The 16,397-nt window shown below is 55.7% G+C and overlaps 1 protein-coding gene across 1 annotated transcript in view; it reads right to left on the bottom strand.

Annotated features, from left to right (window-relative positions):
- The window catches only part of LOC132208528 (kinesin-like protein KIF22), a 30,095-nt gene extending 21,837 nt beyond the window's left edge, over window positions 1-8,258 (bottom strand). Inside the window, exons 1-6 of the mRNA XM_059644036.1 lie at window positions 7,785-8,258; window positions 4,016-4,239; window positions 1,977-2,104; window positions 1,731-1,891; window positions 1,140-1,349; window positions 700-809 (exon numbers count right to left, since the gene is read on the bottom strand). Coding sequence (XP_059500019.1) covers window positions 700-809; window positions 1,140-1,349; window positions 1,731-1,891; window positions 1,977-2,104; window positions 4,016-4,239 — 833 coding nt within the window. The 5' untranslated portion in view covers window positions 7,785-8,258. The remainder of the gene's footprint in view (window positions 1-699; window positions 810-1,139; window positions 1,350-1,730; window positions 1,892-1,976; window positions 2,105-4,015; window positions 4,240-7,784) is intronic.
- Window positions 8,259-16,397: the final 8,139 nt, after the last annotated feature.

A 16,397-nucleotide genomic window follows, 5' to 3' on the forward strand; every position in this document is an offset into this window, starting at 1 on the left:
GGAGAAAAGTTTGGGAATTATTAGACAGCTTAGCAATGGGGTCAGGACTCAGTAGTAGTCCTGGGAAAATCACCGGCTCTTTGTAAAGAGCTTGGAAGAACTTTATGAACATCAGTTCTTCAGAGAGGGTGGGAGAGTGAAGATTGGAAAAACAGGTAGAATTTGCTGAATGCAATGGGGTAAGCATGAAGTTGAGAAAATCCAGTGGTGGTATGGGCTTGGTGAAGGACTCGGGGTTGTGTGCGTGTGTGTGTCTGCTCAGTCGCCGACAGACAACCAGAACAGTTGCTGAGAAAATTCCATGACAGCGTGACTGGAGAAAACGTGGTTCAAGGCCAACGCAACAAGTGAAGAATGGTGATCCTGTTTGAAGTATAAAGATTTGATGGCCCCCTGTGTCATTAATGTCTGAGGGGAGTTGCTGAGCAATGATTTACTATTTAATGTGTACTGCGGGCTATTCCATCAAGATCTATTATTTGTCTTTAACAAATATTACTAACATCTACCAATAACATATGTTGCACACGTAATGGAGATTGATCTAAAGTTCTAACATTGGATTAACAAACAACTTCACTATACGTTGTTCAAGAATGTACAATCTTGAGGTATTTCCCCCATCAAGTTCCCTGAATCTAACAGTTGATTTGAGACAGGGTCCTGAGCCAGATCCTGCCAAAGCAGCAGTGCACCCACCTGACACCTTCATTCCCGGTCTTGCGATTATCCTTGGATCCTGCCAGGTCGATGAGGTAGAGTTTCCCTGTCAGCTGTCGGAACGGAGCCTCTCGCTGCAATTTCACCACCTGCAACAGAACCAGTACTGGATCAGGGCACGAGAACGTTACACAGAGCACTTGGGGGGGTGGGGGGGGGGGAAGGTGGGAGGAGGAGGAGAGACAGCAAAGGGGTGGGTAGGAGGATTTTGAAGTGGAGTTACACTCTGAGCACAACGGGACAGTGATCTTGTAGCCTCAGGTCCAAGCAGCAGCTACTGAGACATCATTTACAATACAGGAGTGAGAGGGAGCGTGTTGAGATACCGAGACAGACCAGAAGGGTATCAGCAACTGAAAAGTAAGTGAAAGAGCAACAAAGGGATGAGATAGAAGCAACGTGTCTCCTCTTTTCTGTACCTTGATCAGTAGCACAGAGTGACTGCGACTGGAACGACAATTCAGTTTGGTGCGGGCCGTGGTCCGTCTTTGTGTGGCAGGCAGGAAGAACTGCTCAAACTCCACGAAGCTGGTGATCGGTTGCTCCGTCAGTTTGGGAATGAAAATGTTCTTGTCTTGGTCCTCTCGGATAGGCAAATCCTGGTGCTTGGTCTCCAGCAGATCCAACACCTGAGACACGTTGGCAACGTTACCATCCTCCAATAGGCTGCTGGGACAGTGTAAGCAGACCGCGAGCTACGCAGGGGCTGGGGAATGGATTGCAGAGGTGGCACAGCCATGCGTCCATAAGCCAGAGCTGTTTTCCACATGGACAGGACACAGGGTCAAGGGGAAAAGCACCACGTGGTGCCCCCAGAGGTGGTGGCTCTTTACAACAATTGATGCTGGTTTCATGGTCACCGTTATTGTGTCTAACTTCTTCAGTGTGAGAATTTGACTAATTGAAGTCAAATTCCCCAGCATCCCCAGGTGGGATTTGAGCCTGGATCTCTGAATTCATGTCTCTCCTCTTCCCAACCCAACCCAACGAGGACAGTGAAGAAAACTCACCTTTTCCTGGTAGATCTCCAGGTAGGACATTGTGACAGAAAAACTCCAGGAGGGCCCACCCAGCTGGTCCCTCTGCTCCCGCACCATGCGAAATATGTCCAGCAGGGAACGAGGCACCACCCCAGGCTGCTTGGCACTGCCCAGCATCGTGTGGGTCTTGCCTGTCAATTAGAAAACAAAAACAGTTTGGGCTGTTCTCCAACTGCGGAGGCTCGGCAGCACACAGCCACTCACTCAGTTGCTTACCTGCTCCTGTAGGGCCGTAGGCAAAGACACTGGCATTCTGTCCATTCAGGATATGCGACAGGATCGGTTTCACCGAGTGCACATAGATCTCCTGTTGTGATGCGTCATCACTGTAAAATGCATCAAAACTGAAAGACAGGAGGATGGGAGGTTTAGTATACGTGTATAGCTGGGGAAATGCGCATAACCTTTCACCCATTCCCTCTTCTTCTGTGGGAAGCTGGGAATGTGCAGTCATGAGACCAGCCATGTGTTCATATTGTATGGTAGGGTCAGGGCTCTAAGAGCCAAGGGTTCCTGTTCCTATTTGAGATGCACAGCGCAGAACACAGCGAGGGACTATCTGATCAAGAGGGGGTCCTGGTTCTTCCACAGACTGATACCCAGACATTGCATTGGGCAGCAACACCTTTGAGATTTACAAGCGTTTGATTTTAAAATCAGTAGCTTAAAACCTTTCCCTGTTCAGAGGTAAACTCCCTACTGGAGAAAAACCCAGCTCCATTTTTTCAGATAAGCCAAATGAAAAAAGTGACAATTGCCCACTGCGGGGGAAAAAACTGTAATGTGTACCAAAACCAAAGACTAACTATGGGAATGGAAATAAAATAATGTTGGACAGGGGAAAAAGAGTGCCCAGCTGGCCTGAACAACTTCAAAAAGGTGCAGTACAAATTCAGAACAATAGCTATGAACAAATTTATGACTTTTTTTGGAAAAAGTAAAATCACTTTGCTCATGTAATTTGCTGCAGCTGTCCAGTTCAGGAAGTTAAATCATTCAATGGAGTGAAGTGTGACTGGGTGTTAACAAACATGTCAGTTATCACCACATGCTCCCTCACCATTGCAGTCAAATCTGCAGCTGGGTGAAGAGGTGGGCTGTTACTACTTACCTATGTTAGCAAGGCCCACAAAGCCTTGAATGCTTAAAGAACAGGTGCTGAAATGACAAAGATTTCTTAAGAAAATGAAAACAGTGTGCAACCTCCCACAACCTGCACACACACGGTCATGGACACAGAAAGACACAGTGGTTTGTTTATTTTTTCATAGGATCCTCAGATTGGAAACAGGCCTTTCAGCCCAGCAAGTCCACACTGACTCTCCCACCTAGACTCACCTCCCCCTTCCCTATTCCTGTAACCCTCGATTTCCCGTGGCCAATCCACCTATGCCTCACATCCCTGGGCACTACAGGGCAACATGGCACAGCCAATCCACCCTAGCCTGCACAGCTTTTGCACTGTGGGAGGAATCCGGAGCACCCAGAGGGAAACCAAGCAAACATGGGGAGAACGTGCAAAGTCCACACAGTCGCCTGAGGGTGGAATCGAACCCAGGCCCCTTACAACAGTGTTAACCACTGAGCCACCATGAAATTTTTAAAAAAATGAAACTCAGGAACCTCTTGCCACATCCCACCACACAAAGGGCATCACAACATTAACTAAAACCTGAGCGACTCTTGTTGCACAGTGGTTCTGTCCCTACTTATGGATCAGGAGGTTCAAGTCCCACCTGCCAATGAAACTTGCAACAGCATCTCTGAAGAGGCTGTCTGCAACATGTTGAACCCAATGCAAAAAAAACTACAAGTGAGTGAGAGTAAGATAATGACCAAATCAATTGTTATAGGGGGAGGAACTGCTGTCCCCAGCCAGAAGCCGGCTCTTAAACTCATCAGCCCACTATTTGATCAAGGACTCAATTTCATACTGGCTGAGTGTCACCATCACTCTCACCAGTTTGTCCCAATCTCTCGTCACAGGATGGTTTCCCCAAAAACCCCTCCCCAGCCCAGTGTGACTAGGTGTGTCTGGATTAAATTCCATCTGCCATTTCTCCACCCAAGTCTCCAGCCTCTCTATATCCTGCTGTCTCCCCTAACTTTAGGGTGAGGAGGGGTGTCAGTTGCTACCATGAGAGAACACCAAGCTCTGCAATCACAGTCCATTTTGACCTTACAGCCGTGTCGCCATCTCCGCTAGGCGGTGAAGGAAGGGAGAGCGTTTTTGGGTCTGTGCGCGGGACACTCACTTGTACTGCATGGTCTCCATACGACTCCTCCAGTTCACGATCTCCAGCGAGCGGGTGTCCAGGCCACGCACACAGGGGCCCTGCTGCTGGTCATCCTCGGTGGCCTGGTACGGCCGGAGGCGGACCACCACCTGCACCTGGCGGCGATGGTGTGGACCAGCCACCTTCCTGGAGGACTGGACGTCTGCAGGAGGTGGAGGAAAGCTGGACGTCTTCGACTGCATCTGGTGGGGAAAGAGAGAGAGAGAGAGAGAGAGGGAGAGGGAGAGGGAGAGAGAGCGAGAGAGAGAGAGAATAATGGGTTCATCACTATGCAGGGAGTGCCACGCTTTTATTCCTTTGTTGGAAGGGAGTGTCACCAGTCGGGTCCATTTACTACTCTTCCTAGTTGCCCCTTGATGGGGTGGGGGTGAGCTGCCTTCTTGAACCGCTGTACTTCACATGCTGTCAGTAAGACCCACAGTGCCATCAGGGAGGCAATTCCAGAATTTTAACCCAGTTAAAAAAGGAACAGCCGATATATTTCCAAGCCAGGATGGGGAGTGGCTTGGTGGGGAACTTGCAGAGGGTTGATGTTCCAACGTATCTGCTGCCCCTTCTCCTTCTGGATGGAAGTGACCGTGGAAGGTGCTGCCTGAGGATCTTTGGTGACTTTCTGCAGCATTTTGTAGATGGTACACACTGCTGCTACTGAGCATCGGTAGTGGTGGCAGTGGCAGATTTTGGACAGGCTTTTGGGAGTCAGCTGGTGAATTACTTGCTGCAGTATATCCAGCCTCTGACCTGTTCTAATAGCCATAGTATTCCTATGGTGAGTGCAGTTCAGTTTCTGGTCAATGGTAACCCCAAGGATTTTGGTAGTTGGGGTGGGGGGGGGGGTGAAATTCAGTGATGATAATACCATGGAATGTCAATGGGACAGTGGTTAGACTGTCCCACTAAGTGACAGTCATGGCCTGGCACTTGTACAGCACAAATGTCACTTGCCACTTGTCAGTCTAAGTGTGGACATTGTCCAGTTCTTGCTGCTTCTGGACTGCTGCAGTGTCCTAGGAGCCGTGAATGGTGAAGATTGTGCAATTATCGGCAAATATCCCCCACTTCTGACCTTACGATACAAAAGGTGGTCAATGATGAAACAGGTGAAGGTGGTTGAGCTCTGGGGTACGACCCTGAGGAAATCCTGCAGAAACGTGCTGAAACTGCAATGACTGAACTTGAGTGAGCATGACCATTCTCCTACATGCCAGGTACGACTCTAACCTGCAGCTCCCCGGTGCCCATTGATTCCAGTCTTGATATCACACTCAGTCGAACGGGACATTGATGGGGTGTGGATTTGTTGTTCCTTGAAAGCAGAGTTGCGGGTAGGCAGGTTGGTGAAGGCTGTGTTTAATATTCCATCTACGCTTCTTGTTGCCGTGGAAAGGCTGCCAACATCGTCATCGACCCCTCCAACCCTGGTAATATTCTCTTCCATCAGGCAGAAGATAGAGACTTGAACACATGCACCAACAGGTTCAAGAACAGCTTCTCTCCCCTGTTAATAGACTGCTAAACAGACCTCTCTAGATTCAAATTACTTTTGGTACACCTCTTGTGCAGTCGTAACATTGGGTGCCTCATTCTGACTGGGTGCCCGTCCTTCCGAAATAAAAATCAAAAGAACTGCAGATGCTGCAAATCAGGAACAACAAAGTTGCTGGAAAAGCTCAGCAAGTCTGACAGCACCTGTGAAGGAGAAAACAGAGTGTTAATGGTTCAGGTCCAGTGACCCTTCCTCAAAACACACACACACACTGAGGAAGGATCACCAGATCCGAAATGTTAACTTTGTTTCTTCCTTCACAGATGCTGCCAGATCACGTCTGTCCTTGTTTGCTATGATCTGTGACTGCTGCTCGCAAAACAAACAAAAAACTTTTCACTGTAGTTGGGTACACATGACAACAATAAATCAAATCAAAAGCTTGCGTTTATGGATCAGTACAGAGCATAGGACAATACAACACAGGAATGGGCTCTTTGGCCCACGACGTCGTGTCAAACATGATGCCGAATTAGACTATTCCTTTCTGCCTGCCCTCGGTCCATATCCATTTGCTTATCTAAAAGTCCCTTAAACACTCCTATCATATCTGCCTCCACCACCATCCCTGGCAGCACATTCTAGGCTCCCACCAGTGTGTTTCAAAACACTTGCCTCTCACATTTCCTTTCAATATTCTGCCCTCTCACCTTAAATGCATGCCCCTTATATTGTACGTTGCAACTCTGGGAAAATGATTCTGACCGTTCTCCCTACCTTTGCATCTCATAACGTTATAAGCTTCTATCAAGTCTCCCCTCAGCCTCTGCCACACCAGAGAAAACAACCAGTGATTTTCTAGCCTCTCCTTATAGCTCATACCCTCTCATCCAGGCAGCGTCCTGGTAAACCTCTTTTGCACCCTCCACATCCATCCGTTCGTGCGGCGACCAGAATTGAATGCAATGCTCTAAATGTAGCCGAACCAAAGTCTTACATACAAGTCAGGATGTCATGTACAGGACATTGGTGAGGCCGCTTTTGAAATACTGCATTCGACTCTGGTCTCTCTGGTATAGGGAAGATGTCACAAGGAGTGGCAGATGGAGTTTAATCTAGCTAAATGTAAGATGTTGCATTTTGGAAAGGCAAATCAGGGCAGGACTTATAAACTTAATGGTAAGGTACTGGGAAGTGTTGCTCAACAAAGAGACCTTGGAGTGCAGGTAGACAGGGTGGTGAAGGCAGCATTTGGTACACTTTTCCTTTATTGGTCAGAGCACTGAGCACAGGATTGATTAGAGACAAAAACAAACCGCAGATGCTTAAATCCCACGTAGGCAAACAGGAGGCTGGAAGAACACAGCAAGCCAGGCAACATCAGGAGCAAACGAGCAGTCAATGTTTTGGGTATTACCCTTCCTCAGGGCTGGAGACTTGACTTCTTCTTTCCTCCAGATACTGCATGGCTTGCTGTGTTTTTCCAGCCTCCCGTTTGCCTCCATTGAGCTTAGCAGTTGGGAGGTTGTGTTGCTGCCATGAATATTAGACCACTTTTGGGACACTGCCTTCAATTCCAGGCTCCCTGCTGTAGGAAGGATGCTGTGAAATTCAAAAGGTTCAGAAAAGAATTACAATGGCTTTGCCAGGGTTTGAGCCATAGGGAGAGGCTGGGGCTGTTTTCCCTGGAGCATCAGAGGCTGAGGGGGTGGCCTCACAGAGTTTATAAAACCATGAGGGCCAATGAGTAGCGTAAATAAACAAGGTTTTTTCCCCAGGGTGGAGGGGTCCAAAACTAGAGAAGCACAGGTTTAAGGTGGGAGGTGGGATTTAAAGAGGATATTGGGGGGATTGAGCTACAGGGAGAGGCTGAGGGGGTGACCTTATAGAGATTTATAAAACAATGAGGGGCATGGACAGGGTGGATAGACATGGCCTTTTCCCCAGGGTAAGGGAATGTCAAGAACTAGAGGGGCATAGGTTTAAGCTGGAGGTGGGATTTAAAGAGGATATTGGGGGGATTGAGCTACAGGGAGAGGCTGAGGGGGTGACCTTATAGAACCACGAAGGGCAATACAGGGAGAATGGCCAAGGGCCATAGGTTAAAGGTCAGAGGGTAATGTTTTTTAAAAACAAAATCCAAAGAGACATTTTCTTCACAAACAGAGAGCGCCACATATTGCCAGAAGAAGTCATACAATCATAACACTTAAAAAGACATCCTTACAGTTAATCGTTTACCTGTTTGTTTTTAATTCTCCTCGTGCCGGCCAGAACGAGTTCGCTCGCTCGTCCCAACCGCCGCCCGATTCAAATCTCACCAGAGCCCCACCCCTCAGACCCCAAGCGCCTCATCTGATTGGTCCGCAGCACTGTTGTCACGCGAACTCCAATGGCAGCAAAGCGCAGGCCCGCCCCCATGCACGAATGGGAGAAGCACCGCCTCCGATTGGCAGACGTAACCGTCAATCCTAGTCACACCGATCTACCGATTGGACGGGCGTCCATGTTGATTTCGTATCACAGCATTGATTGGTCGCTTCAACCGTCCATCATCTGTACGGCAAACTGTTCCCCTCTGAGGAGGAGGAGGGAGATAATGGGAACTGCAGATGCTGGAGAATCCAAGATAATAAAGTGTGAAGCTGGATGAACACAACAGAAGAAGAAGAGCAGGAAAGCTGCCGATTCGGGCCTAGACCGAGTCACCAGTCTTGTTTCCTGTCTCATTCACCTCCCGCCCCTAATGGTTCACATTGGCCGATTTAGCCATACGCTCTTCCCACCCTTCCGGTATTGACTGTCAATCAACTCTCAGACCGGCCTCCGGCGGATGGGACTTCCTGTTGACTTTTTCCCGCCCCTTCCGCTGTGCTGATGTCTCCTCCCATTAGTTCGTCGTGGTGTCAACCACCGGACCCTGTTCCCCATTGGTTTATGAAGCTGCCTATCAGTAGAACGGCCCCCGCGGCGGAGACGGGACATTCCTGTTCCCGCCCACGTTCCGACTGAGGTGTCTCCAAGTCGCTGCTTCAATAATTCCTTTTTACTCCCTCAGTCTCTGTGTATTCTTACCTATCACTTTCTGTAGGGCTTCTATCGCCGTGGTAAGCATTATTACTGCCAGGATTGTTACAGTGAACCAGCTCCTACTATCAGGAGGATTCCTTTGTGCCTGAATTTATTACTAACAGGATTATTACTGTCAGGAGTATTGGTCTGTGTCAAAGTAATTACTGCCGGAGTAATATCTGTCAGGAGTATTACTGCTGGAATTATGTCTATCGGGAGTGTTACTGACAGTGATCGCTATCCGGAATATTACTGCCAGAATGGTTACTGTCAGTAATATTACTGCCAGAATGGTTACTGTCAGTAATATTACTGCCAGAATCATTACTAGGCTGTAGCAGCAACTGCAAGTCCTGGAAGTTCAGAGTCAATACAGTGTGAGCTGGAGGAACACAGCAGGTCAGGCAGCATCAGAGGAGCAGGAAAGTCAATTTTTCAGATTGGAACCTTTTGTCAGGATGGAATTACTAGTATCAATTGTATTACAGTCTGCCAGTTATTACTAACAGGAATGTTACAATGTGCTAGTGTTGTTACTGATGGCATTAGTTCTGTGAAATTTATTCTTGTCAACAGTATTTCTGTCAAAGTTACCCTATCAGGAGGATTTCCATCCAAGATATCCCTGCTTGGTGTTCTATTTCTGGAGTTACTACTGGCAGGAGTTTTACTGTTTGAATTATTACTATCATGTGTGTTACTGCCTCAGAGGAATACTATCAGAATTATTGCTCTCAAAAGTCACAGTGATTGTGGGGGATTTCAATATGCAGGTGGACTGAGAAAATCATGTTGGCAGTGGATTGCAAGAAAAGGAGTTTGTGGAATGTCTACATGATGGCTTTTTGGATCAGCTCGTGGTGGAGCCTACAAGGGAACAGGCAATACTGGATTTAGTGTTGCGTAAAGAGGCAGACTTGATAAGGGAGCTTAAGGTGAAGGAACCCTTAGGAGGCGGTGATCATAAGATGATAGAATTTACTCTGCAATTTGAGAGGGAGAAGATAAAGTCAGAGGTAACGGTATTGCAGCTGAGTAAAGAGGCATGATGGAGGAGCTGGGCAGAATTGACTGGAAAAGGAGCCTAGCAGGAATGACCGTGGAACAGTAATGGCAGAAGTTTCTGGGAGTAATTCGGGAGACGCAGCAAAAATGCATATCTCAGGAAGGATGTACTGGTCCTGGAGGAGGGTCGTGAAAATGGTCCCTGGAATGGCAAGCTTAACTTATGAGGAATGTTTGAGGACTCTGGATCCATACTCATTGGAGTTTAGATGGATGAGGGGGAATCTAACTGAAACTTTCAGAATACTGAATGGCCTGAACTAAGTGGATGTTGGGAAGATGCTTCCAATGGTAGGAGAGACTAGGACCCAAAGGCACAGCCTTAGTTTAAAGGGAAGACCTTTTAGAACGGAGATAAGGAGAAACCTCTCGTTCTCTCTCTCGCGCGCGCGCTCTCGTTCTCTCTCTCTCGCGCGCGCGCGCTCTCGTTCTCTCTCTCTCGCGCGCGCGCGCTCTCGTTCTCTCTCTCTCGCGCGCGCGCGCTCTCGTTCTCTCTCTCGCGCGCGCGCGCGCGCTCTCGTTCTCTCTCTCGCGCGCGCGCGCGCTCTCGTTCTCTCTCGCGCGCGCTCTCGTTCTCTCTCTCTCGCGCGCGCTCTCGTTCTCTCTCTCTCGCGCGCGCTCTCGTTCTCTCTCTCTCGCGCGCGCTCTCGTTCTCTCTCTCTCGCGCGCGCTCTCGTTCTCTCTCTCTCGCGCGCGCTCTCGTTCTCTCTCTCTCGCGCGCGCGCGCGCTCTCGTTCTCTCTCTCTCGCGCGCGCGCTCTCGTTCTCTCTCTCTCGCGCGCGCGCTCTCGTTCTCTCTCTCGCGCGCGCGCGCTCTCGTTCTCTCTCTCTCGCGCGCGCGCTCTCGTTCTCTCTATCTCTCGCGCGCGCGCGCGCTCTCGTCTCTCTCGCGAGCGCTCGTTCCTCGCGCGCGCGCGCTTCGTTCTCGCTCTCTCTCGCGCGCAGCGCGCGCGCTCTCGTTCTCTCTCTCTTAGCGCGCGCGCGCGGTCTCGTTCTCTCGCGCGCGCGCGCGGTCTCTCTCTCTCGCGCGCGCGGCTCGTTCTCTCTCTCTGCGCGCGCGCTCTTCGTTCTCTCTCTCTCGCGCGCGCGCTCGCTGTTCTCTCTCTCTCGCGCGCGCGCTCTCGATCTCTCTCTCTCTCGCGCGCAGCGCTCTCGTTCTCTCTCTCTCTCGCGCGCGCTCCGCTCTCGTTCTCTCTCTCTCCGCCGCGCGCAAGCGCTCTCGTCTCTCTCTCTCTCGCGCGCGGCGCGCTCTCGTTCTCTCTCGCTCTCTCGCGCGCGCGCGCGCTGTCTCTCGGTCTCTCTCTCTCTCTCGCGCGCGCGCGCTCTCGTTCTCTCTCTCTCTCTCGCGCGCGCGCGCTCTCGTCTCGTCTCTCTCTCGCGCGCGCGCCGCGCTCTCGTCTCTCTCGCTCGCGCGCGCGGCTCTCGCTTCTCGTCTCGCTCTCGCGCGCGCGCGCTCTCGTTCTCTCTCTCTCTCGCGCGCGCGCGCTAGCTCGTCTCTCTCTCTCTCGCGCGGCGCGCTCTCGTTCTCTGTCTCTCTCTCTCTCTCGCGCGCGCACGCTCTCGTTCTGCTCTCTCTCTCTCTCTCTCTCTCTCGCGCGCGCGCGCGCTCTCGTCTCTCTCTCGCACGCGCGCGCGCTCTCGTTCTCTCTCTCTCGCGCGGCGCGCGGTCTCGTTCTCTCGCGCGCGCTCTCGTTCTCTCTCTCTCGCGCGCGCTGCTCTCGTTCTCTCTCTCGCGCGCGCGCTCTCGTCTCTCTCTCTCTCTCGCGCGCGCGCTGCGCTCTCGTTCTCTCTCTCTCTCGCGCGCTCTCGTTCTCTCTCTCTCTCGCCGCGCGCGCGCTCTCGTTCTCTCGCGCGCGCGCGGCTCTCGTTCTCTCTCTCTCTCGCGCGCGCGCGCTCTCGTTCTCTCTCTCTCTCGGCGCGCGCGCGCTCTCGTTCTCTCTCTCTCGCGCGCGCGCGCTCTCTCTCTCTCTCGCGCGCGCGCGAGCTCTCGTTCTCTCTCTCGCGCGCGCGAGCTCTCGTTCTCTCTCTCGCGCGCGCGAGCTCTCGTTCTCTCTCTCGCGCGCGCGAGCTCTCGTCTCTCTCTCGCGCGCGCGAGCTCTCGTTCTCTCTCTCTCGCGCTGCGCGCGCGCGCTCTCGTTCTCTCTCTCTAGCGCGCGCGCGCGGTCTCGTTCTCGCGCGCGCGCTCTCGTTCTCTCTCTCGCGCGCGCGCTCTCGTTCTCTCTCTCTCGCGCGCGCGCTCTCGTTCTCTCTCTCTCGCGCGCGCGCTCTCGTTCTCTCTCTCTCGTCGCGCGCACCGCTCGTTCTCTCTCTCTCTCGCGCGCGCTCTCGTTCCTCTCTCTCTCGCGCGCGCGCGCTCTCGTTCTCTCTCTCTCTCGCGCGCGCGCGCTCTCGTTCTCTCTCTCTCTCGCGCGCGCGCGCTCTCGTTCTCTCTCTCTCTCTCGCGCGCGCGCGCTCTCGTTCTCTCTCTCTCTCTCGCTCGGGGAGCGCGCGCGCGCTCTCGTTCTCTCTCTCTCTCTCGCGCGCGCGCGCTCTCGTTCTCTCTCTCTCTCTCGCGCGCGCGCGCTCTCGTTCTCTCTCTCTCTCGCGCGCGCGCGCTCTCGTTCTCTCTCTCTCTCGCGCGCGCGCGCTCTCGTTCTCTCTCTCTCTCAGCGCGCGCGCGCTCTCGTTCTCTGTCTCTCTCTCTCTCGCGCGCGCGCTCTCGTTCTCTGTCTCTCTCTCTCTCTCGCGCGCACGCTCTCGTTCTCTCTCTCTCTCTCTCTCTCTCTCTCGCGCGCGCCGCGCGCGCTCTCGTTCTCTCTCTCGCACGCGCGCGCGCTCTCGTTCTCTCTCTCTAGCGCGCGCGCGCGGTCTCGTTCTCTCGCGCGCGCTCTCGTTCTCTCTCTCTCGCGCTGCGCGCTCTCGTTCTCTCTCTCGCGCGCGCGCTCTCGTTCTCTCTCTATCTCTCGCGCGCGCCGCTCTCGTTCTCTCTCTCTCTCGCGCGCGCTCTCGTTCTCTCTCTCTCTCGCGCGCGCGCGCTCTCGTTCTCTCTCTCTCTCGCGCGCGCGCGCTCTCGTTCTCTCTCTCTCTCGCGCGCGGCGCGCTCTCGTTCTCTCTCTCTCTCGCGCGCGCGCGCTCTCTCTCTCTCTCTCTCGCGCGCGCGAGCTCTCGTTCTCTCTCTCGCGCGCGCGAGCTCTCGTTCTCTCTCTCTCGCGCGCGCGAGCTCTCGTTCTCTCTCTCTCGCGCGCGCGAGCTCTCGTTCTCTCTCTCTCGCGCGCGCGAGCTCTCGTTCTCTCTCTCTCGCGCGCGCGAGCTCTCGTTCTCTCTCTCTCGCGCGCGAGCTCTCGTTCTCTCTCTCTCGCGCGCGCGAGCTCTCGTTCTCTCTCTCTCGCGCGCGCGAGCTCTCGTTCTCTCTCTCTCGCGCGCGCGAGCTCTCGTTCTCTCTCTCTCGCGCGCGCGCGCTCTCGTTCTCTCTCTCTCGCGCGCGCGCGCTCTCGTTCTCTCTCTCTCGCGCGCTGCGCGCTCTCGTTCTCTCTCTCGCGCGCGCTCTCGTTCTCTCTCTCGCGCCGCTCTCGTTCTCTCTCTCGCGCGCGCTCTCGTTCTCTCTCTCTCGCGCGCGCGCGCTCTCTCGTTCTCTCTCTCTCGCGCGCGCGCGCTCTCGTTCTCTCTCTCTCGCGCGCGCGCTCTCGTTCTCTCTCTCTCGCGCGCGCGCTCTCGTTCTCTCTCTCGCACAGCGCGCTCTCGTTCTCTCTCTCTCTCGCGCGCGCCGCTCTCGTTCTCTCTCTCTCTCCGCGCGCGCCGCTCTCGTCTCTCTCTCTCTCGCGCGCGCCGCTCTCGTTCTCTCTCTCTCGCGCGCGCCGCTCTCGTTCTCTCTCTCTCTCGCGCGCGCCGCTCTCGTTCTCTCTCTCTCTCGCGCGCGGCCGCTCTCGTTCTCTCTCTCTCTCGCGCGCGCCGCTCTCGTTCTCTCTCTCTCGCGCGCCGCTCTCGTTCTCTCTCTCTCTCTCGCGCGCGCTCTCGTTCTCTCTCTCTCTCTCGCGCGCGCTCTCGTTCTCTCTCTCTCTCGCGCGCGCGCTCTCGTTCTCTCTCTCTCTCGCGCGCGCGCGCTCACGTTCTCTCTCTCTCGCGCGCGCGCGCTCTCGTTCTCTCTCTCTCGCGCGCGCGCTCTCGTTCTCTCTCTCTCGCGCGCGCTCTCGTTCTCTCTCTCGCGCGCGCGCTCTCGTTCTCTCTCTCTCTCGCGCGCGCGCGCTCTCGTTCTCTCTCTCTCTCGCGCGCGCGCGCTCTCGTCTCTCTCTCTCTCGCGCGCGCGAGCTCTCGTTCTCTCTCTCTCTCGCGCGCGCGCGCTCTCGTTCTCTCTCTCTCTCGCGCGCAGCGCGCTCTCGTTCTCTCTCTCTCTCGCGCGCGCGCGCTCTCGTTCTCTCTCTCTCTCTCGCGCGCGCGCTCTCGTTCTCTCTCTCTCTCTCGCGCGCGCGCTCTCGTTCTCTCTCTCTCTCGCGCGCGCGCTCTCGTTCTCTCTCTCTCTCGCGCGCGCGCGCTCTCGTTCTCTCTCTCTCTCGCGCGCGCGCGCTCTCGTTCTCTCTCTCTCTCGCGCGCGCGCGCTCTCGTTCTCTCTCTCTCTCGCGCGCGCGCGCTCTCGTTCTCTCTCTCTCTCGCGCGCGCGCGCTCTCGTTCTCTCTCTCTCTCGCGCGCGCGCGCTCTCGTTCTCTCTCTCTCTCGCGCGCGCAGCAGCTCTCGTTCTCTCTCTCTCTCTCGCGCGCGCGCTCTCGTTCTCTCTCTCTCTCTCGCGCGCGCGCGCTCTCGTTCTCTCTCTCTCTCTCTCGCGCGCGCGCTCTCGTTCTCTCTCTCTCGCGCGCGCGCTCTCGTTCTCTCTCTCTCGCGCGCGCGCTCTCGTTCTCTCTCTCGCGCGCGCGCTCTCGTTCTCTCTCGCGCGCGGCTCTCGTTCTCTCTCTCGCGCGCGCGAGCTCTCGTTCTCTCTCTCTCTCGCGCGCGCGCGCTCTCGTTCTCTCTCTCTCGCGCGCGCGCGCTCTCGTTCTCTCTCTCTCGCGCGCGCGAGCTCTCGTTCTCTCTCTCTCGCGCGCGCGAGCTCTCGTTCTCTCTCTCTCGCGCGCGCGCGCTCTCGTTCTCTCTCTCTCGCGCGCGCTCTCGTTCTCTCTCTCGCGCGCGCTCTCGTTCTCTCTCTCTCGCGCGCGCGCTCTCGTTCTCTCTCTCTCGCGCGCGCGCTCTCGTTCTCTCTCTCTCTCGCGCGCGCCGCTCTCGTTCTCTCTCTCTCTCGCGCGCGCCGCTCTCGTTCTCTCTCTCTCTCGCGCGCGCCGCTCTCGTTCTCTCTCTCTCTCGCGCGCGCCGCTCTCGTTCTCTCTCTCTCTCGCGCGCGCCGCTCTCGTTCTCTCTCTCTCTCGCGCGCGCGCTCTCGTTCTCTCTCTCTCTCGCGCGCGCCGCTCTCGTTCTCTCTCTCTCTCGCGCGCGCCGCTCTCGTTCTCTCTCTCTCTCGCGCGCGCCGCTCTCGTTCTCTCTCTCTCTCTGCGCGCGCGCGCTCTCGTTCTCTCTCTCTCGCGCGCGCGCTCTCGTTCTCTCTCTCTCTCGCGCGCGCGCTCTCGTTCTCTCTCTCTCTCGCGCGCGCGCCTCTCGTTCTCTCTCTCTCTCGCGCGCGCGCTCTCGTTCTCTCTCTCTCTCGCGCGCGCGCTCTCGTTCTCTCTCTCTCTCGCGCGCGCGCTCTCGTTCTCTCTCTCTCTCGCGCGCGCGCGCTCTCGTTCTCTCTCTCTCTCGCGCAGCGCGCGCTCTCGTTCTCTCTCTCTCTCGCGCGCGCGCGCTCTCGTTCTCTCTCTCTCGCGCGCGCTCTCGTTCTCTCTCTCTCTCGCGCGCGCGCGCTCTCGTTCTCTCTCTCTCTCGCGCGCGCGCGCTCTCGTTCTCTCTCTCTCTCGTCGCGCGCGCTCTCGTTCTCTCTCTCTCTCGCGCGCTCTCGTTCTCTCTCTCTCTCGCGCGCGCGCGCTCTCGTTCTCTCTCTCTCTCGCGCGCGCGCGCTCTCGTTCTCTCTCTCTCTCTCGCGCGCGCGCTCTCGTTCTCTCTCTCTCTCGCGCGCGCGCTCTCGTTCTCTCTCTCTCTCGCGCGCGCGCTCTCGTTCTCTCTCTCTCTCTCGCGCGCGCGCTCTCGTTCTCTCTCTCTCTCTCGCGCGGCGCGCTCTCGTTCTCTCTCTCTCGCGCGGCGTCCGTCTCTCTCTCGCGCGCGCGCTCTCGTTCTCTCTCTCTCGCGCGCGCGCTCTCGTTCTCTCTCTCTCTCTCGCGCGCGCGCGCTCTCGTTCTCTCTCTCTCTCGCGCGCGCGCGCTCTCGTTCTCTCTCTCTCTCTCTCGCGCGCGCGCGCTCTCGTTCTCTCTCTCTCTCGCGCGCGCGCGCTCTCGTTCTCTCTCTCTCTCTCGCGCGCGCGCTCTCGTTCTCTCCTCTCTCGCGCGCGCGCTCTCGTTCTCTCTCTCTCTCGCGCGCGCGCTCTCGTTCTCTCTCTCTCGGCGCGCGCGCTCTCGTTCTCTCTCTCGCGCGCGCGCTCTCGTTCTCTCTCTCGCGCGCGCGAGCTCTCGTTCTCTCTCTCTCGCGCGCGCGAGCTCTCGTTCTCTCTCTCTCGCGCGCGCGAGCTCTCGTTCTCTCTCTCTCTCGCGCGCGAGCTCTCGTTCTCTCTCTCTCGCGCGCGCGAGCTCTCGTTCTCTCTCTCCTCGCGCGCGCGAGCTCTCGTTCTCTCTCTCTCGCGCGCGCGAGCTCT

The sequence above is a fragment of the Stegostoma tigrinum genome, unplaced genomic scaffold (assembly GCF_030684315.1).
Source record: "Stegostoma tigrinum isolate sSteTig4 unplaced genomic scaffold, sSteTig4.hap1 scaffold_445, whole genome shotgun sequence".
In the NCBI taxonomy this organism is placed as follows: domain Eukaryota; kingdom Metazoa; phylum Chordata; class Chondrichthyes; order Orectolobiformes; family Stegostomatidae; genus Stegostoma; species Stegostoma tigrinum.